The sequence below is a fragment of the Pongo pygmaeus genome, chromosome 8 (genome assembly GCF_028885625.2).
Source record: "Pongo pygmaeus isolate AG05252 chromosome 8, NHGRI_mPonPyg2-v2.0_pri, whole genome shotgun sequence".
NCBI classification, from domain to species: domain Eukaryota; kingdom Metazoa; phylum Chordata; class Mammalia; order Primates; family Hominidae; genus Pongo; species Pongo pygmaeus.
In genome coordinates this window covers 74,824,672-74,851,372 of record NC_072381.2, presented here as the reverse complement: position 1 = coordinate 74,851,372, position 26,701 = coordinate 74,824,672, and the positions used below count along the sequence as shown (strand labels likewise).

At 42.4% G+C, this 26,701-nt stretch overlaps 1 protein-coding gene and 1 non-coding gene across 2 annotated transcripts; both read left to right on the top strand.

The window, feature by feature from the left end:
• The first annotated feature begins 12,329 nt into the window (after positions 1-12,329).
• TRNAS-UGA (transfer RNA serine (anticodon UGA)) lies at positions 12,330-12,411 on the top strand. Its single transcript has one exon. It is a non-coding gene; the product is annotated as a tRNA-Ser (tRNA).
• An 11,568-nt stretch (positions 12,412-23,979) lies between these two features.
• LOC129006149 (keratin, type II cytoskeletal 8-like) lies at positions 23,980-25,658 on the top strand. The gene is given in 3 exon segments (XM_054435523.1): positions 23,980-24,464; positions 24,466-24,637; positions 24,639-25,658. Coding segments are annotated over 3 exon segments (1,452 nt in total). The 5' UTR covers positions 23,980-24,006; the 3' UTR covers positions 25,461-25,658.
• Positions 25,659-26,701: the final 1,043 nt, after the last annotated feature.

Sequence of the window (26,701 nt, the reverse complement as noted above, 5' to 3'; positions counted from 1 at the left end):
GAAACTACGAAACTAGTATTAACAGAAGAAAACATTGGGGAAATGCTCCAGGACATTGGTCTGGGCAAGATTTTCTGTGTAAGACCTCAAAAGCACAGGCAGCCAAAGCAAAAATAGACAACTGGGATTTTATCAGGATAAAAGTCTTCTGTACAGCAGAGGAAACAATCAACAAAGTGCAAAACAACCCACAGAACGGGGGAAAAGATCTGCAAACTACCCATCTGACAAACGATTAATAACCAGAGTATATAAGGAGCTCAAACAACTCAATGGAGAAAAAAATGACAATAATCTGATCAGAAAATGGGCAAAAGAGCTGAACAGACATTTCTCAAAAGAATACATACATGGCTGGACATGGTGTCACAAGCCTGTAATCTCAGCACTTAGGGAGGCTGACGTGGGAGGATCAACTGAGGACAGAAGTTTGAGACCAGCCTGGAAAATATAGTGAGACCCTATCTCTACAAAACAAAAAAATTAAAAATTTACCCATGCCTGTAATAGTCCTAGCTACTTAGGAAGCTGAGGCGAGAGGATCACTTGAGCCCAAGAGTTCAAGGCTGCAGTGACCTATGATCACTCCACTGCACTCCAGCCTGGGTGACAGGGTGAGACCTTATCTTTAAAAAAAAAAAAAAAAAAAAAGATGATGATATACAAATAGCAATGGGTATATGAAAAAATGCTCAATATCACTAACCGTCAAAGAAATGCACATCAAAACTACAACGAGATATCATCTCACCCCAGTTTAAATGGTTCTTATAAAAAAGACAAGCAACAACTGATGCTGGCAAGGATGTAAAGAAAGGGAAACCATTATACGCGATCGGCAAGAATGTAAATTAGTACAGCCACCATGGAAAACGGTATGGAGGTTCCTCAAAAGACTAAAAATAGAACTACCATATGATCCAGCAATTCCACTACTGGGTATATATCCGAAAGAAAGAAAATCCGCAGGGCATGGTGGCTCATGCCTGTAATCCCAGCACTTTGGGAGGCTGAGGCAGATGGATCATTTGAGGTCAGGAGTTTGAGACCAGCCTGGCCAACATGGTAAAACCCCATCTCTACTAAAAATACAAAAATTAGCCAGGTGTGGTGGCATACGGTGTGACCGCAGTTACTCATGAGGCTGAGTCAGGAGAATCACTTGAACCAGGGAAGCGAGGTTGCAATGAGCCGAGATCGCACCATTGCACTCCAGCCTGGGTGACAAAAGTGAGTCTCTGTCTCAAAAAGAAAAGAAAAGAAAGAAAGAAAAGAAAGAAAATCAATATCCCAAAAAGATATATGCACTCCCATGTTTATCAAAGCACTATTCACGACAGCCAAAATATGGAATTGATCTAAATGCTCATCAATGGAAGAATGGATAAAGAAAAAGTGGTATAAATATTATCCAGCCATAAAAAAGAATGAAATCCTGTCATTTGCAGCAACATGTATGGAACTGAAGTTCATTATCTTAGGTGAAATAAGCCAAGCACAGAAAGACAGATATTGCATGTTCTCACTCATATGCGGGAGGTAAAACAGTGGATCTTATGAAGATAGAGAGTAGACTGGTGGTTACCAGAGGCCGGGTAGGGTGGGGGAAACAGGGAGATGAAAAGAAGTTGATTAACGGGTACATATTTACACCTATTCAATAGTTTAATAGAAGAAATAAGACCTAGTTTTTAGATAGATCAGTAGGGTGTCTATAGTCTACAGTAGTCTATTGTACATTTCAAAAAAGCTAGAAGAGAATAATTCAAATATTTCTAGTATAAAAAAGACAAATATTTAAGGTGATGGATATCCTAACTACACCAATTTAATATTTACAAATCATGTATTAAATGATCATATGTACCTCAAAACAATGTACATCTATTATGCATCAATAAAAATAAATAATTTTTTAAAACGCAAGTAACAATATTTTCAAAACACTAAAAAATAAACGAAGTAGCAATACATGCTGTAACATGGATAAACCTTGCAAACGTGCTAAGAGAAAAAAATGGACACAAAAAGCCACATATTGTATAATTCTATTTACATAAAATGTAATAGGCAAACAGAATATAGAGACAGAAAGCAGATTAGTGATTGCAGGGGCTGAGGAAAGTGGGGAGTGAAGAGTGGTTACTTAATGAGTTCAGGTTTTCCTCTTCGGCTGATGAAAATGCTCTGGAATATACAGTAGTGACAGTAACACAATATTATGGATGTAATGGAAACCACTGAAATCATACACTTGAATGGTTAAAATGGTGAATTTTACCTCAATATAACAAAAGTAGAAAAATTACCATGTACACAGTTACAGCTATGTAAAAATATATATATAAGTGTAGGGGAAAGGACTAAAAGCACAGTTTTTAAAAGACTTAGGTGGGGTGAGGTTTTTTCTATTTTTATTAACATCAAACTTTTTATTAACATCATATTGTTTTCACAACAAAAAAAGATAATTATCATATATTAAGTACCTACTACATATTAAGCACTGTGCTAGGCATTTTGAATCAAGAGTGTTTTCCAGCCTGCTGGGTAAACAGAAAACATCTGACAGAAACATGGAAGAGAGCAAAGGTATCTAGTTCTAGGGGGAAAAACTGAATGCCTTAGTTATCTATTGCTGTATGACAAACTATCCCTAAACATAGCAGCTTTAAACAATAAATATTTAGCAAATATCTCTGTGTATTTAAAGGCATGGGCATAGATGAGCTCTCTAAGTTCAATGTGGTGGTTAATTTTACTTATCAACTTGACTGGGCTAACAGATGCTGTGATGGTTAATACTGAGTGTCAACTTGATTGGATTGAAGGATGCAAAGTATTGTTCCTGGGTGTGTCTGTGAGGGTGATGTCAAAGGAGGCAAACATTTGAGTCAGTGGACTGGGGGAGGCAGACCCACCCTCACTCTGGGTGGGCACCATCTAATCAGCTGCCAATGTGGCTAGAATAAAGCAGGCAGAAGTTGGAAAGAGCAGACTTGCTGAGTGTTCCGACCTTCATCTTTCTCCAGTGTTGGATGCTTCCTGCCCTCGAACATCAGACTCAAAGTTCTTCAGCTTTTGGACTCTTAGACTTACACCAGTGGTTTGCCAGGGGCTCTCGGGCCTTTGGCCACAGACTGAAGGCTGTTACACTGTCAGCTTCCCTACTTTTGAGGTTTTGGGACTCAGAGTGATCCACCACTGGCTTCCTTGCTCCTCAACCTGCAAACAGCCTATCGTGGGACTTTACCTTCTGATCATGTGAGTCAATTCTCCTTAATAAACTCCCTTTAATATATACATCTATCCTATTAGTTCTGTCCCTCTAGAGAACCCTGCTTAATACAGATGTCCAGATATCTGGTAAAATGTTATCTATGGGTGTGTTTGTGAGGGTATCTCCAGAAGAGATAAACATCCGCATCAGTAGACTGAGTAAAGAAGACCACCCTCACCAATGCAGGCAGGCAGCATCCAATCCACTGAGGGCCTAAACAGAACAAAAAGGCAGAGGAAGGGAAAATTTTTTCTCTCTCTTACTGAGCTGAGACATCCATCTTTTCCTGCCCCTAGACATCAGCATTCTTGGTTTTTGAGCTTTCAGACCCGAACTGAACTATACCACCAGTTTTTCTGGTTCTCCAGCTTGCGGATGGCAGATCTTGAGACTTCTCAGCCTCCTTAACCACATAAAGCAATTCCTATAGTAAATCTCCTCGTGTATATGTATACACACACACACACACACACACACACACACATATATATACACACACATATATCTTAGCGACTCTATTTCTCTAGAGAACCCTGACTAATACAGTCAAGGAAAAAGACTTGGTTTTCCTATATAATTTAATAGCCCCCCCAAAAAATAAGAATTAGTAAAAGGGATGACAGTATCTTGTAAAGAAATAAAATGGTGCCATAATTATAATTCCTTAAAGTTATAAGATGGGTGGTCTGCGGATCTAGTTGTGCCCCAATTATAATCCCAATACCTTGATCATAGCTGTATTTTAATGTAATCCTTAAAATTGTCCATTTCAGTTGCCTTTATAAAAACCCCACTACATCAACCTCATATATAGAGCTTGTCTATAGAGTTTTATAGGGAATCAATTCAATTCTATAAATAACTGGGTATAAGATTTCATTCTTAATAAGCTTATTCTGCCCTTTGACATCTGATTTGGTTTAAAAAAAATAGATTAAGATGTCTTTGGTAAGTCCAGATCTCTGCTATTACAAAGTCAAAGAAAACTACTTTTTTGAGAATTTGAGGTTGAATATTACATTGGCATCAAACATTTAAGAAAAGAAGACCCCATCCTTCTTGATTCTTCTTCTTACTTCTTAATTGGCCATGGCATTAAGAGACTGCTTAGGTAGGAAAATCCTGTAAGTAAGCTGCCCTAGTGCTAACTAGGATATATCTTCAATCTTCTTCAAACATTTATGTATAAGTACCACAGTGACTAAAATCCAACCCACAATTAATTGCTGAAGCTTTAAAAGTACGGTCATTTGCAATGCAGCAATTCCTTGATAATTTTTCCATCACTTTTCACGATACCTTTAATTTACTGACTAAATCTTAATGAAGGTTTTATTGCCAATAACTTCATAATTTTCTTTGTCCAATTTGTACTAAGTCCTCTCACATATGGTATCCAAAACACATACCTAGAGTTATTCTCCAATTCATATAAAATTACAGAAAAGAAATCCTAAATAGTGGCAAAGCCTCTAAAACTCTGCAGTTGTTGTCAAACCTATTCCTTTTGGGTGAAGTGCAAAAGCACGCAAGGCAGCTAAGTTAAAATTACCATACTTTGATCACCTCTTGTTGGTTACTACGTGTTTAGTGTGAAATTTTCATAATACAATTGTGTAAAAGAAAGAAAAAGCATTTGGGGTCTGATTGGCCTAGCCTGAATTGTGTGGTAGGCAAAAATCTAAGATGTCCCCAAGATTCCCACTTCTGCTGTTACACTTCCTAAATAATCCCCTTCACTTGGGTAGGACTTGTGAATATAATAGAATAATCACTTTCATAATTGCATTCTATTATATAAAACTCCATTGTAGCAGACTACAGAGGAATTATCATGCTGACCTTGAAGAAGCAAACTACCATGTTGTGGAAACAGCCACACAGCAAGGAAAAAAGTGGGTAGCCTATAGAAACTGAAAATGCCCCTCTACTGACAACCAGCAAGTCTTACAACCATAGGAGCTGAATTCTGCCAACAACTAGTTATCTTAGAAGAGGACCCCAAACCTCAGATGAGATTGCAGCCCCAGTCACCACCTTGAGACCTGATGAGACCCTAAGCAAAGAACCCAGTCAACACATAACCACACTCCTCACCTACATAAACTATGAGGTAATAAATTTGTGTCGTTTTAAGCCACTAAGTTTATGGTTCTTTCTTATGCAGCAATAGAAAATGAATACAAGTCACGTGCCCACTCCTTGGCCAGAGGAGGGTGGGATACCTTGACTGACAGACAAAGTAAGGTTTCATCCAATGGCAGAGGGGTGGTGCCCCTTAAGTACAATTAAGGTGTCAGTATCAGTTGGGAGGATATATATTGGAATATTGGAATAAAGAACAAAAATTACCCATCACATTTTCTTAATCCAGTCTATCATTGTTGCACATTTGGGTTGGTTCCAAGTCTTTGCTATTGTGAATAATGCCGCAATAAACATACGTGTGCATGTGTCTTTATAGCAGCATGATTTATAGTCCTTTGGGTATATACCCAGTAATGGGATGGCTGGGTCAAATGGAATTTCTAGTTCTAGATCCCTGAGGAATCGCCACACTGACTTCCACAAGGGTTGAACTAGTTTACAGTCCCACCAACAGTGTAAAAGTGTTCCTATTTCTCCACATCCTCTCCAGCACCTGTTGTTTCCTGACTTTTGAATGATTGCCATTCTAACTGGTGTGAGATGGTATCTCATTGTGGTTTTGATTTGCATTTCTCTGATGGCCAGTGATGGTGAGCATTTTTTCATGTGTTTTTTGGCTGCATAAATGTCTTCTTTTGAGAAGTGTCTGTTCATGTCCTTCGCCCACTTTTTGATAGGGTTGTTTGTTTTTTTCTTGTAAATTTGTTGGAGTTCATTGTAGATTCTGGATATTAGCCCTTTATCAGATGAGTAGGTTGCGAAAATTTTCTCCCATTTTGTAGGTTGCCTGTTCACTCTGATGGTAGTTTCCTTTGCTGTGCAGAAGCTCTTTAGTTTAATGAGATCCCATTTGTCAATTTTGGCTTTTGCTGCCATTGCTTTTGGTGTTTTAGACATGAAGTCCTTGCCCATGCCTATGTCCTGAATGGTATTGCCTAGGTTTTCTTCTAGGGTTTTTATGGTTTTAGGTCTAACATTTAAGTCTTTAATCCATCTTGAATTGATTTTTGTATAAGGTGTAAGGAAGGGATCCAGTTTCAGCTTTCTACATATGGCTAGCCAGTTTTCCCAGCACCATTTATTAAATAGGGAATCCTTTCCCCATTTCTTGTTTTTGTCAGGTTTGTCAAAGATCAGATAGTTGTAGATATGTGGCATTATTTCTGACAGCTCTGTTCTGTTCCATTGATCTATATCTCTGTTTTGGTACCAGTACCATGCTGTTTTGGTTACTGTAGCCTTGTAGTATAGTTTGAAGTCAGGTAGTGTGATGCCTCCAGCTTTGTTCTTTTGGCTTAGGATTGACTTGGCGATGCGGGCCCTTTTTTGGTTCCATATGAACTTTAAAGTAGTTTTTTCCAATTCTGTGAAGAAAGTCATTGGTAACTTGATGGGGATGGCATTGAATCTGTAAATTACCTTGGGAAGGATGGCCATTTTCATGATATTGATTCTTCCTACCCATGAGCATGGAATGTTCTTCCATTTGTTTGTATCCTCTTTTATTTCCTTGAGCAGTGGTTTGTAGTTCTCCTTGAAGAGGTCCTTCACATCCCTTGTAAGTTGGATTCCTAGGTATTTTATTCTCTTTGAAGCAATTGTGAATGGGAGTTCACTCATGATTTGGCTCTCTGTTTGTCCGTTATTGACGTATAAGAATGCTTGTGATTTTTGTACATTGATTTTGTATCCTGAGACTTTGCTGAAGTTGCCTATCAGCTTAAGGAGATTTTGGGCTGAGACAATGGGGTTTTCTAGATATACTATCATGTCATCTGCAAACAGGGACAATTTGACTTCCTCTTTTCCTAATTGAATACCCTTGATTTCCTTCTCTTGCCTAATTGCCCTGGCCAGAACTTCCAACACTATGTTGAATAGAAGTGGTGAGAGAGGGCATCCCTGTCTTGTGCCAGTTTTCAAAGGGAATGCTTCCAGTTTTTGCCCATTCAGTATGATATTGGCTGTGGGTTTGTCATAAATAGCTCTTATTATTTTGAGATACGACCCATCAATACCTAATTTATTGAGAGTTTTTAGCATGAAGGGTTGTTGAATTTTGTCAAAGGCCTTTTCTGCATCTATTGAGATAATCATGTGGTTTTTGACTTTGGTTCTGTTTATATGCTGGATTACATTTATTGATTTGCGTATATTGAACCAGAAAATGTGGCACATATACACCATGGAATACTATGCAGCCATAAAAAATGATGAGTTCACGTCCTTTGTAGGGACATGGATGAAATTGGAAATCATCATTCTCAGTAAACTATCGCAAGAACAAAAAACCAAACACCGCATATTCTCACTCATAGGTGGGAGTTGAACAATGAGAACACATGGACACAGGAAGGGGAACATCACACTTTGGGGACTGTTGTGGGGTGGGGGGAGGGGGGAGGGATAGCATTGGGAGATATACCTAATGCTAGATGACGAGTTGGTGGGTGCAGCGCACCAGCATGGCACATGTATACATATGTAACTTACCTGCACATTGCGCACATGTACCATAGAGCCTAAAGTATAATAATAATAATAATAATAATAATAATAAAAAGAAAAAAAATAAAAATAAAAAATTAATTAATTAAAAAAAAAATTACCCATCACAACACATTCATGATCTGACATCTCATATGCCTTCAACATTCAACTCATGACTCTTGCCTACTGGAGGCATTGTCTACTGCCATCTGCCCATCTCAATTTATATGCCATTGTGCCAGAGACTAACAAATAATACATGAGGGCAACAAAATGAGTGAGAACACTAAGCTAATATTACAAGTTATACCCCGTCTGCCAATACACTCATGTGTCGCTTAATTATATGTTCTGAAAAATCCATCCTTAGATGATTTCATCATTGTGCAAACATTATAGCGTGTACTTACACTAACCTAGATGGTATGGACTACCACACACTTAGTCTATATAATACAGCCCATGGGGTCCCCAACTGGTACCGGTCCGTGGCCTGTTAGGAACTGGGCCACACAGCAGGAGGTGAGCGGGTGATAGAGTGAAGCTTCATCTGTATTTACAGCCATTCCCCATTGCTCACATTACCGCCTGAGCGCCACCTCCTGTCAGATCAGCATTAGATTCTCATAGGAGCATGAACCCTACTGTAAAGTGCACAACCTACTGTGATGTAGGTTGTGTATTCCTCATGAGAATCTAATGCCTGATGATCTGTTACTGCCTCCCATCACCCCCAAATGGGACCGTCTAGTTGCAGGAAAACAAGCTCAGGGCTCCCACTGATTCTACATTATGGTGAGCTGTGTATTTCATTATATATTACAATGTAATAATAACAGAAATTAAGTGCACAATAAGTGTAATGCACTTAAATCATCCCAAAACCATCCCGTGGAAAATTATCTTCCACAAAACCGGTCTCTGGTGCCAAAAAGGTTGGCGACCACTGGTGTAGCCTATTGCTCCTAGACTACAAACCTGTACAGCATATTCAGTAGGCAACTGTAACACAATAGTGTTTGTGTATATAAACATATCTATCTAAACATAGAAAAGATACAGTGAAAATACAGTATTAAAGTTTTATGGGACTGCTGCTATATATGTGGTCCACCATTGACCCAAATGTCATTATGAGGTGCATGACTGTAATTAGCTATGTGAACTTAGGCAAGCTATTTATGGGCCACAGTTTCCTGCCTGTAGATGAAGAGATTGAACGAACTTTAGTGGTTCTTCCAGCATTAAACTTCTATGATTTTATAAAATGCTCCCCAAACCATCAAAAGAATTTAAAATAAATTTCTGATTTGCTATAAAAGAACAAATAAATGCCATACTGCTCCCAATCACATGCCCTGTTCCTCCCAGTATTCTGTCTGCCTCTGAACATGGCACCAAGAAAGGTTTTCTGAGAAAGCCAAAACATATTTGCCTTCCACACCCAAATTGGCTTAATTGAAACTGCCACATAAAAGAACAGAAACACAGGCCAGGCACTGTGGTTCATGCCTGTGATCCCAGCACTTTGGGAGGCCGAGGTGGGCAGATCACGAGGTCAGGAGATTGAGACTATCCTGGCTAACACAGTGAAACCCCATCTCTACTAAAAACACAAAAAATTAGCCAGGCGTGGTGGCAGGTGCCTGTAGTCCCAGCTACTCGGGAGGCTGAGACAGGAGAATAGCACGAACCCACGAGGCAGAGCTTGCAGTGAGCCAAGATCGCACCACTGCACTCTAGCCTGGGCGACAGAGCAAGACTCCGTCAAAAAAAAAAAAAAAAAAAAAAAAAAGAACAGAAACAGGGAGTGGCAGGGAGGAGATCATCAGGATCACCACTGGACCTTTACCAACTGAAATTTGCATACGGTTGCAAAACAATGTTTTATGATATTATCGTCATGAATTAGGAACATATGAATTTTACTTCTGTATTCCTAACTTGCCGCCCACTGCATTAAATGACAATGCTAAAGACCTAAGGTTGGAGCCAAAAGAACTCATTTGGATTTGGAAATTCACACTTTTGGGGGGGTGGAAATCAACAATTTTGATCTTTCGGCTCATTCTAGCACTATGATAAATCAGCAAAAAAAAAAAAAAAAGATTATTTCACTGTTTTAAAAGCCTACATTAACTCAAACAAGCTAAAAGTTAAATGTTAAATATAGGTATTTCCCTGGAAATGTTGCAAAGACATTTTAATCACAACTATTCTCACAAAATACACAATAACTTTATAATCGATTCTTTTCCCCATAGTCTTGCTTTCCCCTCCCAAAAAAAAAAAAAAAAAAAAAAAGCCCTCTCAAAGTAAAAACTTTGATTGAGCAATGTTAACCATAATCAATTCCCATTACTGTCAAGCTTTTAAGCGAGTGAAGAGGATTCTTTAAAGGGGAAGGGAAGGTTACAGAAGAAAAGGAGCTTTCAGTAAACATTATCATCATTCAACTGCACAGAAGGAAAGATAAAAAGGGCTTCAAGATCAAAATACAACAAGTAAAATTAGGTAAGGTTAAATTCTAAGTTATCTCAGGGCATAGGTAAGGGAGGAGACCACCTCTCATATTGTCTTATGCCCAATTTCTGCCTCCAAAGAAAGAAGAAGTAAAAACTAAAAGGCAGAAATGAAATCCACAGGCAGACAGCCTGGTGCCACACCCTGGCCCTGGTAGTCAAAGAGCGACCCCTGACCTAATCAGTTATGTTATCTATAGATTAGGGACATTGCATAGAAAAGCACAGTCCTATTCTCTTCCATTCTAATTACCAGTGCATGCAGCCCCCAGTCACGTACCCCCTGCTTGCCCAATTGATCACGACCCTCTCATGCAGACCCCCTTAGAGTTGTAAGCCCTTAAGTGGGACAGGAATTGCACACTCGGGGAGCTCGGTTTTTCAGACATAAGTCTTGCCTATGCTCCCAGCCAAATAAAGCCCTTCCTTCTTTAACTCGGTGTCTAAGGAGTTTTGTCTGCAGCTAGTCCTGCTACATAGGTACAATCTAAGGACAAGATTTAAAAAACAAAAATGTAGTTCTTGGACAATATCTATTGAAAAAAGTGCAAGTGAATTTTGTGTTTACGATAAAATTCATGCCTGGCAATGTTGGGAATTTGTTCCCATGCAGTATTCATAGAGAAAATGGGATCCCTCCTGTAGCTCTGCCAAAATAAAAAAAAATAAAATTCCTGAAAGAACAATCTCAGACAAAATTTATCCTTACAAGTCTCAAATATTCTGCTGTCTTCCACAATTAAATGGGTGTAGACACTCAGCACCATAATTTGGTTTCCAGAAATGGTATGGAAGGTATCAAGAAAAGTTACACACCTTATCAAGTGGAGTCACAACATAGAGGCTTCCAAAGGTCGAGTTGCCTTCCTGCCTTATTATGAAATGTACCATTATGAGAAGGGCAGTGGGGTTTCCTTGAACACTCCTAGAAACTTAAACTAGTAAAAGGCCTTCTGTTACTTTTCTCAAATTGCCCATCAACAGAACTTGGCGCTTCTGTGGCGCCACGTGATAAGGGCTGCGCATGCGCTTTGGAATCAGCCGCGCCCACCCACGGCACAACCCCAGGCGTCAGTGCCCTGAGGTGAGCGAAGACCGCACAGACCTCGGTTCTCAGGGCTTTAACGAAATAACGCAGGTAAAGCACCTAGGGCAGAAGCCACACAGCACACCAGAAGGCATTAATGGCATTTAAAGGTATTGAATGCAGACTAATGCGCAGAACTTGGTTCTCAGACCACGTCCGCGGCCACCCCTCTCCTGAGAGCAGAGAGCACACTTGCAGCCGGACGTCTCCCAGTTGAGCTCGGCAATGAAGGGATCACTGGGGATTTAAAAAATTGGAGACGGCTGCTGGGGCAGAAGCCCGAGGGGGTGGGGGGTGGGAGGGACGAGCCCACAGGCAGCATCCCGACTCCCGACACCTCACAGTTCCTGCCTCAATGGGCAGAAGAAAGTGTTCTGAAGGCGACGCCCCCATTCTTGGCGGGAAACGCCGCAGAAGACGCTTCTCTCGCAGAAATGCCAGATTTTCGGGAGCGCGGGCCCGCAGCACGTAACAGAACAGATCTTTTTGTTTCACGGCCCTCTCATAGACCTAATAAAGAAGCGGGAGGGCGAAAACGAGGTCAGCGACCAGAAGCCAGGCAAGGTTGCGATTTTCGGAGCACAGCGAAGGGAAGAGTTTCTAAGTTCTGAATGTACCTTTATTTAGGGTGGTTTCTATTATTTCTTCGCGTCTACCCTGCAGTTGCCGCACCCTGAGCCCTCAGCCCCGCCGCTTCGCACGGAGCGGAGCTCGGAGGGTGCGCTCTCCGCCCTCTCGCGGGCCTGGCATGAGCGCAGTGGTTGTTACACTAAAGTGTCTCCGCCTCTTATATGTCCTCGTGGCAGCGATGGCCGAGTGGTTAAGGCGTTGGACTTGAAATCCAATGGGGTCTCCCCGCGCAGGTTCGAACCCTGCTCGCTGCGGAAGCGGGTGCTTACTTTTTTTTCTATTTTTTTAATAGACACCTTCAAATGAAAACTTTTACTCTTCTCTGTATTTTCAATGCCTGTCAGCTGAATGGCGCGCCTACGGAGTGGTTTTATACGCCGTAGAAAAGCCAGTAAATATCAGTGCTGCAAACATGCACTGTTTACACCAAGAGGAAAATCCTTCCACTGTCCTAAAAGGCAAGGTAACTCTTCGTGCTCCATGAGAAAAGCAAGGTGGCAAAATAGAAATAAAATGAATATAAATATTGACGCAAGTTTTCGGGCTATCACAGCCTGAGCAAGCTATCAGCTCACTAAAACTAAGAACAAAGCTATGCCACCTTCCCTTCCATCCCAGAATCACTTCCAACGGTTTCCAGACCACATCCAAAAGTGATATGAAATGGGAAATAATAAAAGCAATTTTAAAGTTCTACTTATAAAGCATCTTAGATACATCCACATAATGGAACACTATGTATGTAAGCATTAAAATGATGTTAATGATGTGTGAGGGCCTTCCCAATGCATTGCCAAATGCAAAAAGTAGGACAGATCAAAAAACAGCGTATCATATTATGATCATATTTTGTTAAGCAATTCATGTATATACCCATCTATGTGGGAAGAATGGGAGAGAGAGAGATGGAGAATGAATGGAGGCTGGAAAGAAATACACCAAAATGTTAGCAGGGATTATTATCCCTGGGTGGTGTGATTTGGGAAGATTTTTATTTTCTTAAATAATTTTTTCCTTAACTGGGTTTTCTAAAATTTCTACATGGACCCAGTATTATGTTTTAAATAAGAAAATTGTGAGGTTAGTCTTTGGGACCCTACACATCCCCTGTCTGCTACCTTTAACCCACTTTCACCATATCTCTCCCACCCCATGCTTCCCAGGTGCTCTTATGGACACACCTGATACCTCAAGGCTAGGGATAGTTTTCTGTGGTATCTAAGTGGATTCCACCCACACAGCCCCATCCTCTTTGAGATTTGGCTGAACACACACACTCACCACATTTACATTTTCAATCCATCCTCTCTGCCCAATCCCCACCCTTTCTGCCCCCATTTAAGTCACTTACAAGCAGCTGCATTAGTTTCCTAACTGGTCACCTTTCCTTTATCAGTCAGGAAAACATTCAGCTGCAAATAACAGAAAATCCAATTCTAGTGGCTTAAACTCATAGGGATTTGTCTCAAAAAACCTGGGAGATTAATACCGTGCCTGTGTCCAAGAGAATGAAATAGTGTATAACTTATTTGTTTCCATTTAAAAATTTAAAAAAATACTTGACACTATAGTAAAATGTCAATACTGGCCAGGTGCAGTGGCTCATGCCTGTAATCCCAGCACTTTGGGAGGCCAAGGCGGGTGGATCACCTGAGGTCAGGAGTTCGAGACCAGCCTGGCCCCATGGTGAAAACCCCATCTCTGCTAAAAATACAAAAATTAGCTGGGCATGGGGGCAAGGACCTGCAATCCCAGCTACTCAGGAGGCTGAGGCAGAGGAATCACTTGAACCGGGAGGCGGAGGTTGCCGTGAGCCGAGATCGTGCCACTGCACTCCAGCCTGGGCAACAAGAGTGAAACTCCATCTCAAAAAAAAAGTTAATCCAAGAAGAAGAGAAATCCAAAATCCAAAATTATAGATTAAAACATTCCATCAAAAAGGCAAATTAATGATCAATTTTATTTCTAAATGGTACTCTCCAAGCTGTAAAGGTAGCTTCATTTGACAACTCTTTTTTCTTGTGAAATCATATCTTATTGTTTCAAGAAATTTTTTCAAATAAATAGTCACTTGTCACCATTTTTTAAAAAAGAAAGAACAAAGAAATCTGGGAATAGGAAATTCTCAGATGGAACAGGAAACAGGCCTCTTTCCATCTTTCTGCTCTGCCATTTTTAATATGCATATACAGCTTTTCATCTCATAGTCCCAATATGGTTGCTATACCTTCAGACCTTACACATGCATTCAGCCAAGAAGGGGAGAGACAAGAACGCTCTTTTATATCTCATTTACCCAAACTATGCATTCAGCCAAGAAGGGGAGACCTTACACATGCATTCAGCCAAGAAGGGGAGAGACAAGAACGCTCTTTTATATCTCATTTACCCAAACTATGTATCATGGCTATCATTAGCTAGAAGGAATCTTGAGGAAGTTTAGCTGGGTATATTGCTCCCCAAATTGAAATTGGGAAGGAAGAAAATTAGATGGTACTAAGTGAAAATCAGTTACGTCTACCACAGTCCTATAACAGGAAAGTCAAAGCTTATAGACATTGGACTTTCAAGACAAGTCCCCTGCCTTCCTTTCTGGCCTTCCCACCCTTCTCCTTCTCCTTTGGAGTTATTGGAAGACCTCCCAGTGCTGCATGCTGGCTCATACCTTTGGGCCTTTTTAACATGTTCACATGCAACTACCTGGAATATCTTCACCCTTGTCCCCTCACTAGAGGAAGAGGGCTACCTAGCATTTGAAATCCCTTCTTATTTAGAGGACTTGCTTTCCTTGTGAACCTAGGTGTGAGGCTGTAATCCACTCCCAGCCCCACTCCCAGCATGTAAACTGAAAAAGTCACATACTTGCTGTCTCAGCCTCCCTTGCCGCTGAGGAGGCAGCATGTGACCTAGGCTCAGCCAATCAGATGTGCCCATCCCCAACTTTCAATCAAGAGCTATTATTAATAATACAAAAAGCAGGTAGGATAGAAATCCGCCCTTGCAGTGGGCAGAGGCAACAATGGCACTCACAGGGATTGCCAGGGCCAGAGCTGCAACTGGAGTTTACAGCTGTTCAGCAACAGAACAGTAGGGTCTGCACGAGACTAATTTTGTAGCGTCATTCTGCTGTGATCTTGGACTCTGCCTACCCTAACTTACTCCTGTTCTACTTTCCAAAAGTGATTTTGCAGCCTTCTTGGCAATTCTACAAACTATTCGGTATCTTTCCAGTAAGTTCCTATAAGTTTCTGCTTAAATCAGCCCCATTCAAAAAAAAATTTTTTTTGGCTTCCAAAAGTTATAGATATAACCCCCTGTCACCCCATCATTGTCTGCTAAGAAAACTCATATTCTTTCAAGTCCCACTTGTTAGGGAAAGCATTCCTGCAAAATCCCCAGGCTGATTCAGAAGCCACCCCTTAGGCAGGATGCAGTGGCTCACACCTGTAATCCCAGCACTTTGGGAGGCCGAGGTGGGCGGATCAACTGAGGTCAGGAGTTCAAGACAAGCCTGGCAAACATGGCAAAACCTGTCTGTACTAAAAATACAAAAATTAGCTGGGCGTGGTGGTGCACGCCTGTAGTGCCAGCCACTCGGGAGGCTGAGGTAGGAAAATCACTTGAACCCAGGAGGTGGAGGTTGCAGTGAGCCCAGATTGTGCCATTGCACTCCAGCCCCGGGGACAGAGCAAGACTCCATCTCCAAATAAATAAATAAATAAATAAAGCCACCCTATTTTTTATATATTTTTTTATTTTTATTTTTATTTCTTTTTTTTTTTTTTTCTGAGACAGGGCCTTGCTCTGGTCACCCAGACTGGAGTGCAGTGGCAGTCACACCTCACTGCAGCCTCAGCCTCTCGGACTTAATTGGTCCTCCCACCTCATCCTCCTGAATAGTTTGGACTGCAGGTGCACACCCCATGCCTAGCTAATTTTTTTTTATTTTTATTTTTGTAGAGACAGGGTCTCACTATGTTGCCCAGGCTGGTCTCAAATTCCTGGCTCAAGGGATCCTCCCATCTCAGCCTCCCAAAGTGCTGGGATTACAGGCCTGAGCTACAGTGCTCAGCCTCCGGAAACCCCTTTAATTCTCCCATTTCCTATTACAGCAAGGCTCACATTGCACTATTTCTGCCTGTTTGCCTTTCTTAAAACTAAATGGTAAACTCCCTGAGAATGTGTAAAGGGATCATAGCTCTCATTTTTGTGCCCCTACATACCACAGAAAAGGGACTCAAATTTTTGATGAAGAAATGAATGAATATATGTCAGCACACGTCCATACTTCACCCCTGGAATGCCCAAAAAAAGTGGGAGAGAAAGGAGGGGCTTAACATGCTGTTCCCCTTTTGAAGGTCACTAATCTTTGCCTTAGTATAATTTATTGTAATATTGAGTATCACCTAGAATCGTTTTAATATAAAAGAGGGCAGAGGACAACAGCCTATGTACCCTTCCTTCCCTTTCCATATTTTTTCCTTACCTTTTCTTCCCATTCTTTGTCTTCTAGCACTGAAAGGGCAGACAGAACCAGGAGGCAAGTACATACAGACCTCTGCCTCCATGGGTCACCCCTACCTTTGTCTCCTTGAGAATGTTCACTTTCCAACTGGCCTCCATGCAACTCAAGGTTTAGCTGTCTCCATGGTGAGCAAAGAAAAATCCATGGAAGGGGTGGGAGTGGATGTGGAAGAGGTTCTGCAGTGCACTCCTCTTCTCAGAGGAAACCATTTCAACTCCTCTTTCCACGTTTCTCTTCTCCAGAGTTCTCTCATCCTCTACCAACCCTCCTGTGCATCCCCTCAAGCCAACTTTTTCTGACCCAACCTCACATGATGCACTGTCTTGAGGATTTTCTCTCAGGACCCCACCTTTTTGATTCTTTTATGTTACACAGCAATTCAGCCTTGTTGCTGTGCCTCAACATGCCTGGCAATCAGACCCCTCTTCAAAGGCAGAGGAAGTTATAAGTATAATATCAAGGTCCCCTTCTCCCAAATGTTTTTCTACCTACTTCCTTTAGTAGAAATTAAATCCTGCAACTTTCTCATCAGTGTTCAAAGGTTTTAAACATAAATAGACTGAAGTGAATTTTTTGCAAATTGTAATCAGTTAATCTGTAGGAATGCTAAATTTACAGTTATCCTTCCCTTCTAAATCCAGGTCCCAAATCCATTCCAGTTTGTGGCATTTCCAGCCATGGAGCAGGACACACCCACTTGGAATGATCCTGATATTTCCCTATTCCTTAACCCATTTCCTATTCAACCCAAGTACCATTGAGTTTGCTCCTAAATATGCTGAGAATCCACTTTGTTCCATATTTACTACCACCACCCAGTCCAAATCAACACTACCTCTCATCTCAACTACTTCTTGGCCTCTTAATTATCTCCTCCAATCCACTCTTCCTCCCCTCCAATCTGTTCTCCATAAAATAAATTTTTCTTTTAAAATGCACATTTGGTCTTATAACCTTCCTCCTGAGAACTCTTCTGGGGATTTCCGTGTGCTTTTACAATAAAGACTAGAATCGCTAGCATGACCCCATAGCTCTCCATGATCCTGCATGGCATAATTACTGGGCCTTTCCCCGTCATTCTCTAGCCAAATGTACTTTCTTTTCTTTTAGTTCCTTGAAGAGACCAAACTCTTTCCCACCTTAGGAATTCTGTACATGTTCCAATGTCTCCCTCCCCATCAAACTGATCAGTCCTCCTTCTTATGTAATTTCATACCATTTTACTCTTTTTCTTCACATCATGCTTTGTGATATTTTAGTGTGAAATATTTGCTTAATGTCTCTGTGTGTGTGTGCACACGTGTGTGTAAAACCACAAAATCCCCTTATCTGCTATTTAATGAGCCTTCAATAAGTAATATTGTTGAGTGCATTTTGTGATTGTGAGGATCAGAAAGCAAGAGATCTCAGAACACCTGAAGGGGTGGGGAACAGAGGGTAAACTCTGTTTTCCTGCAACTTTGGGGATGAATCAAAACTGTGCCTGAAGAGATTTGTGCCATGACTGCATAGATCTGCAGGAATATTGCAGCTTAACCATTTGATATATTGCAGCTTAACCATTTGATATATTGCAGCTTAACCATTTGATATATTGCAGCACTGTTTAGCGTGATTTATGAAGCTGTTGTTCTGTTTTAACTCAACATGTTCATTGTAAAGGAGTTTCATCCTCAGAGGTTTTGTTAATGGAGGCATTGTTGTGTAGTGAGGCAGTAGAAAAAGGAAGTGAGAGATAGGGCTGGCCTACAACCTGTGTAAAGCTTGCATTTCAAGTCCCCTCTGGAGGGAATGCCCATTTCTGGAGTCTTGTTTCCCAGTATCCCCATGTCCCCAAAAACATCTGGTCTCAGGTTCTTTCTACATACTAGAGTGCAAACAGCTAATAATAATACCTAAGTCTTAGCTCCTGCAGGGGTGAAACAGATAGAGGCTCTGACACTGGAATTTTCAGGTAAAACAGATATCCTGTTCTGTCTGAAGCACTGATGAAGAAAACATAGAGCTTTCAGCTCTTGTTCCAATGACTAGTTTCTTTCCCAATCTGCATGAAGTTGGTCAGTCAAGCTCACCCAAGCTCATAGACTAGAAGCCCCAGGAAATGAATTATTTCTGTTTCCTTCCCACCATCCCACACACATGCTCTTAAAATATCCATTCCCTTCCCTCGCCTCGGATCCTAGGTCCTGAGACAGGCTCTCACAGCCCAGAGAGTGGTTGTGATGGACTTAGTCTTACCTCAGCTGCTTTGTCTGGTGCTGGGCTGCCAAGGGAGGCATGCATGAGCAAGGCCAGTTCTCCATTCATATCTCAGACTGTTTAGAAGAATCCAGTGACAGAGGATGTGGCCTGTGGGCTTTATGCTTGTGATGCTTTCTGCTGCTTGAGGTCGGGGTGGAGAAGAGACTAGGGCTGACAAGCTTCTCACTCAGGGGCTGAAGTAGGGCACAGCTCCTGTCTGCTGGACTCATAAATCTCCTGGTCCCCACCCCAGGGATCTCAGAGCCCCCTTTGTTCTTTTAATTTTTACTGTAATAAAACCTCCTACATAACAAAGGTCTACAAAGACTCTTGGGGAATATATTTCCCTCCCAAACATATTCATTTGAGACACAATTATCAAAACATTTGTTCAGGCCAGGCACGATGGGTCCCACCTGTAATCCCAGCAGTTTGGGAGGCCAAGACAGGCAGATCACTTGAGGTCAGGAGTTTGAGACCAGCCTGGCCAACACGGTGAAACCCCGTCTCTACTAAAAACACAAAAACTATCTGGGCGTGGTGACGCATGCCTATAATCCCAGCTACTCGGAGGCTGAAGCCAGAGAATCTCTTAAACCCGGGCAGTGGAGGTTGTAGTGAGCCAAGATTGTGCCACTGCACTCCAGCCTGGGCAACAGAGCAAGACTCAGTCTCAAAAAAAAAATTGTTCAACACACGAACTTTAGACACATTTTATCTGACACCACAAGTCATTCCAAGAGATGAATATACACAGTGTCCCTCTGAAAGCTACTTGTCTTCCAGATGTAAAGACACATACATCACTGGAGACAGAATGCTAGTGTTTTGAAATAACCTGTGCTTAGGATGTTGGAGCACAGAAATGCTGCACTTAACTTTGGTACCCACCTCTAGTGCAGGGGTTAGTTAGCAACTTTTTCTACAGGTCAGCCAGTAAATATTTTAGGTGTTGCAGGCCATATGGTTTCTGTTGCAACTACTGAACTCTGCCTGTGTATCACAAAAGCAGCCATAGATAATCTGTAAACAAATGAGTGTGACTGTGTTCCAATAAAACTTTATTTACAAAAACAGTGGGGTGGATTTGGGCTGTGGCTATAGTTTATTTCTGCTCTAGAGGACTCTCCTCACTATAATAAAAAAGTTCTTCCCAAGTTATCACTGTGAAGATATCATTAAGTGGGACACTGTCAAGAGGCTGGTTAACATTTCACTAGTTCTTCCTGGTTTATACACATCCAAGAAATCTCATGATTTCCATTAACACAAAGATACCAAGAAAGGACATGAATGTTTTTTAAGATCATTTTATCTCAATACATCAGAATGGCCCAAATCCTTCCAGAATCCTCTCCTGTACACTGTGATTGTCTGCTCCACTTGCCAGCGGATGGGGTGCAGGTCCTGGAAATGCTTACCTAGTTTCTCCTTTCTCTGTAGTTAGTACTGTATCTGCTGTTGTAAACAAAGCTTTTCAGCCCTTGAGCATGTTAAGATGTAACCTGAAAACAGGTTTGCAAGTTTATTTGTGAAATAATTTGAAGGAATAGGAAGAATTTGAAGGAATAGGAAAAACAGAGGCTTTGAAGTTAGAGCAACCAAGCATCAAATATAGGTTCCTTCCCTTTCTTGCTATGTAACTTTGGGAAGTTTGCATAACCTCTCTGAGCCTTAATTTCCTTATTCACTAAGTGGTAATAATAATTACTTCTACCTCATGGCATTGTCGGCAGTCACTGCCATTTTCTAAGTTCTAACCACAGGTTAGGCACTGTGATGAGTGTTCATTCATTTAACATCCAAAACAGACCACAGCTAGTTTACAGATGAGGAAGTGAAGATGAGATCACATGCTGGTATTCTCTTCCCCTTTCGCCAGAATGGGTCCCTCATAGAGGTATCTGCAACCAACTCAAGGGAGCCACTGGACAGGGATAAAAAAAGGCCATTTGACTCATGTTATTGAAGGAGTAGAATGTTCTTTGCTCTTTTGTCTCTCTGAGCTGGATAAAGGGAGGAACAAGTTCCCTGGGAGTTGATGTACAAAGCTGCCCAGAGTTGACTCTAGCTGAGGATGTGTTTGGGACTGCATGAGGCCGTCTCTGAGAGGCTAACAGCAGCTGCTCTGACATTCTCTCTGATCTAGGCCTTTTTTTTTTTTTTTTGGTGCCTATTATAGCTCATGATTGGTTTTACAATATAATTCCCCAGCCTGTATAACATTCATCATTCCAGGTTCAGCTCTGAACACTTTTTTAAAAATATATATCAACTGCATGATATGTGTCAATGACCCCTGAATGTGAGATATTTTATCCTTGAAAGGAAAGACTTGGAGGAGCCTTCTCTCCTGGCATCCCTGGACTGGGTAAGACTGTTTAGTCACCAATACCATAGCATCTTTCTTTTTTTTTTTTTTTTTTTATGAGAAGGAGTTTTGCACTTGGTGCCCAGGCTGGAGCGCAGTGACGCAAACTCTGCCTCCCAGGTTCGAGCCATTCTCCTGCCTCAGCCTCCCAAGTAGCTGGGATTACAGGCATGCACCACCACACCCGGCTAATTTTGTATTTTTAGTAGAGACAGGTCTTCACCATGTTGGCCAGGCTGGTCTCGAACTCCTGAACTCAGGTGATCTGCCTGTCTCGGCCTCCCAAAGTGCTAGGATTATAGGCATGAGCCACCACGCCCAACCACCATGGCCTCTTTCTAGACACCGTTCTGACCACCTCTCTCTCCTGCCCACAGACGTCCAGTAGATGGCTGGCAGAGTAAAGGCCAAGCTTCCCAGTTTCATTCACAAGGCCTTTCATAATTTGGCCCTAACATCTTTTCAACTTTGTCTCATACTACTGCCCAGCATGACTCCATAAGACCAGTTAGGCTGCCTTACACACTCCTACAGAACAGAATAGCAATTTCTGGTCCTTTCACACATTGACATCCTTGGCTAGAAACTTCTCCAGTCCTTAATGGTTTCCTGGAACATACACACTCCTCAACATGCACACACACACACACACACACTCCACACACATGCACACACATAGACTTAAGAACATACACATAAATAAATTTAAATATATATAAGCAATAACTAATTTATGTTCAGTCTCATTTTCAACAAACACTCCAAGGCCGGCCATGGTAGCTCATGCCTGTAAACCCAGCACTTTGGGAGGCTGAGGCAGGCGGGTGGCTTGAGGTCAGGAGTTTGAGACCAGTCTGGCCAACGTGGTGAAACCCCATCTCTACTAAAAATACAAAAATTAGCTGGGCATGGTGGCGGGCACCTGTAGTCCCAGCTACTTGGGAGGCTGAGGCAGGAGAATCACTTGAACCCCGGGGGGGGCAGCGGCTGCAGTGAGCCAAGATCACGCCACTCTTCTCCAGCCTGGGCGATGGAGTGAGCCTGTGTCTCAAAAAAATTAAAAAAGAAAAAGAAATACTCCAGAAATCTAGGTATACTAGAAAAACAGTCAAGAATTAAAACACCAAGAATCTTATTTCATGGCAAGACAAAGCAGTGATTTTTGTTATTAAATAATATTAATTTGCTTATTGAAAAGGTAATATATTCTCATGGTTCAAAAATCACAGTGGCTCCCTCTCACCCCTGTCCTCCTGCCACCGAGGTCCCCTTCCCAAAGGCCATCAGTTATCAGTTTCTCACTTTTTATTTCAATGTATTCTTTATGCACATACAAGAACATATACATATTGTACACAAATGTTAGCATATTATTCAAAATGTTCTGAACCCTGCTTTTGTTATTTAAAGGTATATACTATCTTTCTGTATGAAGAGTTTGCTCATTAAAAGTGGCCTCTGCTAACTCAAATGCCAGCTGCAGGTAGAGCTCACTGCCTCAGAATAAATAGATCATTATTTATTTAACCAAATCCCTATTGAAGACCATTAAAGTTGTTTCTAATCTTTTGATTTCCCAAAAACAAATGCTTCCTAAAAAAAACAAAACAAAACAAAAAAAAAACTCTTGTATATGTGAGATTTTCTAAAGCAGGAATCTTAACCCAAGTCATCCAGAGTGAGAAGGGGTCAGCCCTTTGTTCAGGTATCAGGAACTGGGCACAAGAAATCACTGCAGTCCAGCAGTCCTAGAAGCACAGCCTACACAAATACCCTAGAAAAAGGAAGCACACTCACTCCCACCTCAGTCTATTCCATTTCCAGGGAAAAGGAAGAGCCAGAAGGAAAAGTATTCCTTTACCTTATGACTTCTCAAATGAGTCAATTCTTAGAAACTGTTCCTTTCTTTACTATTTCTGTCTCCTCTCCCTTCTCCTTAGCTCCATAAGCTCCCCAGAAATGACTGGACTTCCTGGAATTTTTTATTAACAATTCAAGATGCTCCAGTCATAATTTCTGTGACCATAGCCTCTGCTAACTCAAACACCTTCTGGGTGTAACACATGCCTCTGGCTCATAAGAGGGACAGATAAATGACTGGAGTTACAGAGAAAGTAGGTCTGGAGCCTTCCCTGCAGAGTAGCAAGGGTCATTTATAAAGCAAGAGATGGATGGGAGATCCATGACACCCACTCTCAGTTCCTGCTTCTGCTTGCAGAACCTTTCAGGGGTGAGATGTATAACTCTATGAATTTTTTTCAATACCCACATGTATATCATGACACAATCCCAACTCCTCTGCAAGACCGACTTGAAGGTACATTCATTCTGGAAACCAATTTATTTCTAAAATGCAGTCAAAAAGGCTCAGAGATGCTGTTACCTACTGCTTCTCCTATTCCTGCTTTTGCCACAAAAATTAGCCAATATATCATTCAAATCTACTTGTGACTATTTCATTTTGGTTTACGTTCATCCAGGCTTGAAAAATGACCAGGGCTGAGGCATATTGATGCCTCCTGAGCCACTTATTTCTAGCACGTATTAATATATCAGCAATACCTTCAAGTAGTATGTCTTTCTGAATTATTCTTTGGGTTTTTTTCCCCCACCGCTTTTAAAACTTCTTTTTAAAAAATAACACTCAGACCAAGAAACAGCTTCTCCGCTCCTTCTAGGATCTCCGCCTGGTTCGGCCCGCCTGCCTCCACCATGTCCATCAGGGTGACCCAGAAGTCCTACAGGGTGTCCACCTCTGGCCCCCGGGCCTTCAGCAGCCACTCCTACACGAGTGGGCCCGGTGCCCGCATCAGCTCCTCGAGCTTCTCCCGAGTGGGCAGCAGCAGCTTGCGGGGTGGCCTGGGCGGCGGCTATGGTGGGGCCAGCGGCATGGGAGGCATCACCGCAGTCACGGTCAACCAGAGCCTGCTGAGCCCCCTTGTCCTGGAGGTGGACCCCAACATCCAGGCCGTGCGCACCCAGGAGAAGGAGCAGATCAAGACCCTCAACAACAAGTTTGCCTCCTTCATAGACAAGGTACGGTTCCTGGAGCAGCAGAACAAGATGCTGGAGACCAAGTGGAGCCTCCTGCAGCAGCAGAAGACAGCTCGGAGCAACATGGACAACATGTTCGAGAGCTACATCAACAACCTTAGGTGGCAGCTGGTGACTGGGCCAGGAGAAGCTGAAGCTGGAGGCGGAGCTTGGCAACATGCAGGGGCTGGTGGAGGACTTCAAGAACAAGTATGAGGATGAGATCAATAAGCGTACAGAGATGGATAATGAATTTGTCCTCATTAAGAAGGATGTGGATGAAGCTTACATGAGCAAGGTAGAGCTGAATGAAGTCTTGCCTGGAAGGGCTGACTGACGAGATCAACTTCCTCAGGCAGCTGTATGAAGAGGAGATCCGGGAGCTGCAGTCCCAGATCTCGGACACATCTGTGGTGCTGTCCATGGACAACAGCCGCTCCCTGGACATGGACAGCATCATTGCTGAGGTCAAGGCACAGTACGAGGAGATTGCCAACCGCAGCCAGGCTGAGGCTGAGAGCATGTACCAGATCAAGTATGAGGAGCTGCAGAGCCTGGCTGGGAAGCACGGGGATGACCTGCGGCGCACAAAGACTGAGATCTCCGAGATGAACCGGAACATCAGCCGGCTCCAGGCTGAGATTGAGGGCCTCAAACTCCAGAGGGCTTCCCTGGAGGCCGCCATTGCAGATGCCAAGCAGCGTGGAGAGCTGGCAATTAAGGATGCTAACGCCAAGTTGTCCGGGCTGGAGGCCGCCCTGCAGCCGGCCAAGCAGGACATGGCGCGGCAGCTGCGTGAGTACCAGGAGCTGATGAACGTCAAGCTGGCTCTGGACATCGAGATTGCCACCTACAGGAAGCTGCTGGAGGGCGAGGAGAGCCGGCTGGAGTGTGGGATGCAGAACATGAGTATTCATACGAAGACCACCAGCGGCTATGCAGGTGGTCTAAGCTCGGCCTATGGGGGCCTCACAAGCCCCGGCCTCAGCTACGGCCTGGGCTCCAGCTTTGGCTCTGGCGCGGGCTCCAGCTCCTTCAGCCGCACCAGCTTCTCCAGGGCCGTGGTTGTGAAGAAGATCGAGACACGTGATGGGAAGCTGGTGTCGGAGTCCTCCGACGTCCTGCCCAAGTGAACAGCTGCGGCAGCCCCTCCCAGCCTACCCCTCCTGGGCTGCCCCAGAGCCTGGGAGGGAGGCCGCTATGCAGGGTAGCCCTGGGAACAGGAGACCCACCTGAGGCTCAGCCCTAGCCCTCAGCCAACCCGGGGAGTTTACTACCTGGGGACCCCCCTTGCCCATGCCTCCAGCTACAAAACAATTCAATTGCTTTTTTTTTTTTTTTTTTTTGGTCCAAAATAAAACCTCAGCTAGCTCTGCCCCCCCAAAAAAAAATAAAAATAATTGGAAATCATCATTCTCAGTAAACTATCGCAAGAACAAAAAACCAAACACCGCATATTCTCACTCATAGGTGGGAATTGAACAATGAGAACACATGGACACAGGAAGGGGAACATCACACTGTGGGGACTGTTGTGGGGTGGGGGGAGGGGGGAGGGATAGCATTGGGAGATATACCTAATGCTAGATGACGAGTTGGTGGGTGCAGCGCACCAGCATGGCACATGTATACATATGTAACTTACCTGCACATTGCGCACATGTACCATAAAACCTAAAGTATAATAATAATAATAATAATAAAAGAAAAAAATAATAATAATAAAAAAAATAAATAAATAAAAATAAAAATTAAAAAAAAAAAAAAATAACACTCAAACCATTTTTCTCAAGATTGTCTCTATAAAACATCCAACCTGTTACCGGCTAGGCTGTATCTTCACATCTCAGTTTTTTAGTTGCTCTTTTTTACTATTATTATTACTACTACATTTGAGGATTTCTCAGTGGGGGTAATGTTTGGCTACTGGGGAAATATGGAGGTTTTCATCTTTCCGGCCAAAATCTACCACAAAGCTGTAACATTTTCTTGTCATGACTCTTCAGGCTGCAATGTCACAGGTTCTGGTGGATGCTGTCTACATTTTTTAAAAGATAAAGGTATCAGATTTCTTATATGAGTCAGGGTCTCAGCAGGAAACAGAAAGTACAGTCAATTTAGAACAATTCTATTCAGATTTAATAAAAAGACTACAAAGGCATAGGGAGAGTATAAAGAAACCACAAGGGACACTGAGCTGCCATCACCCCTAAGAAGGGAGAGGGCAGCCACCAGATTCCTGAAGGAGAAAGTTCTGAGGCAAGGGCTGCCCCTGAGGCAGAATAAATATATACTCCTAAATTGCATTGCTAAAGAGGACACAACCAGGGCAAGGTGATCCTTCTGGGAGGGAGCTGGGTGGTAATACACCACC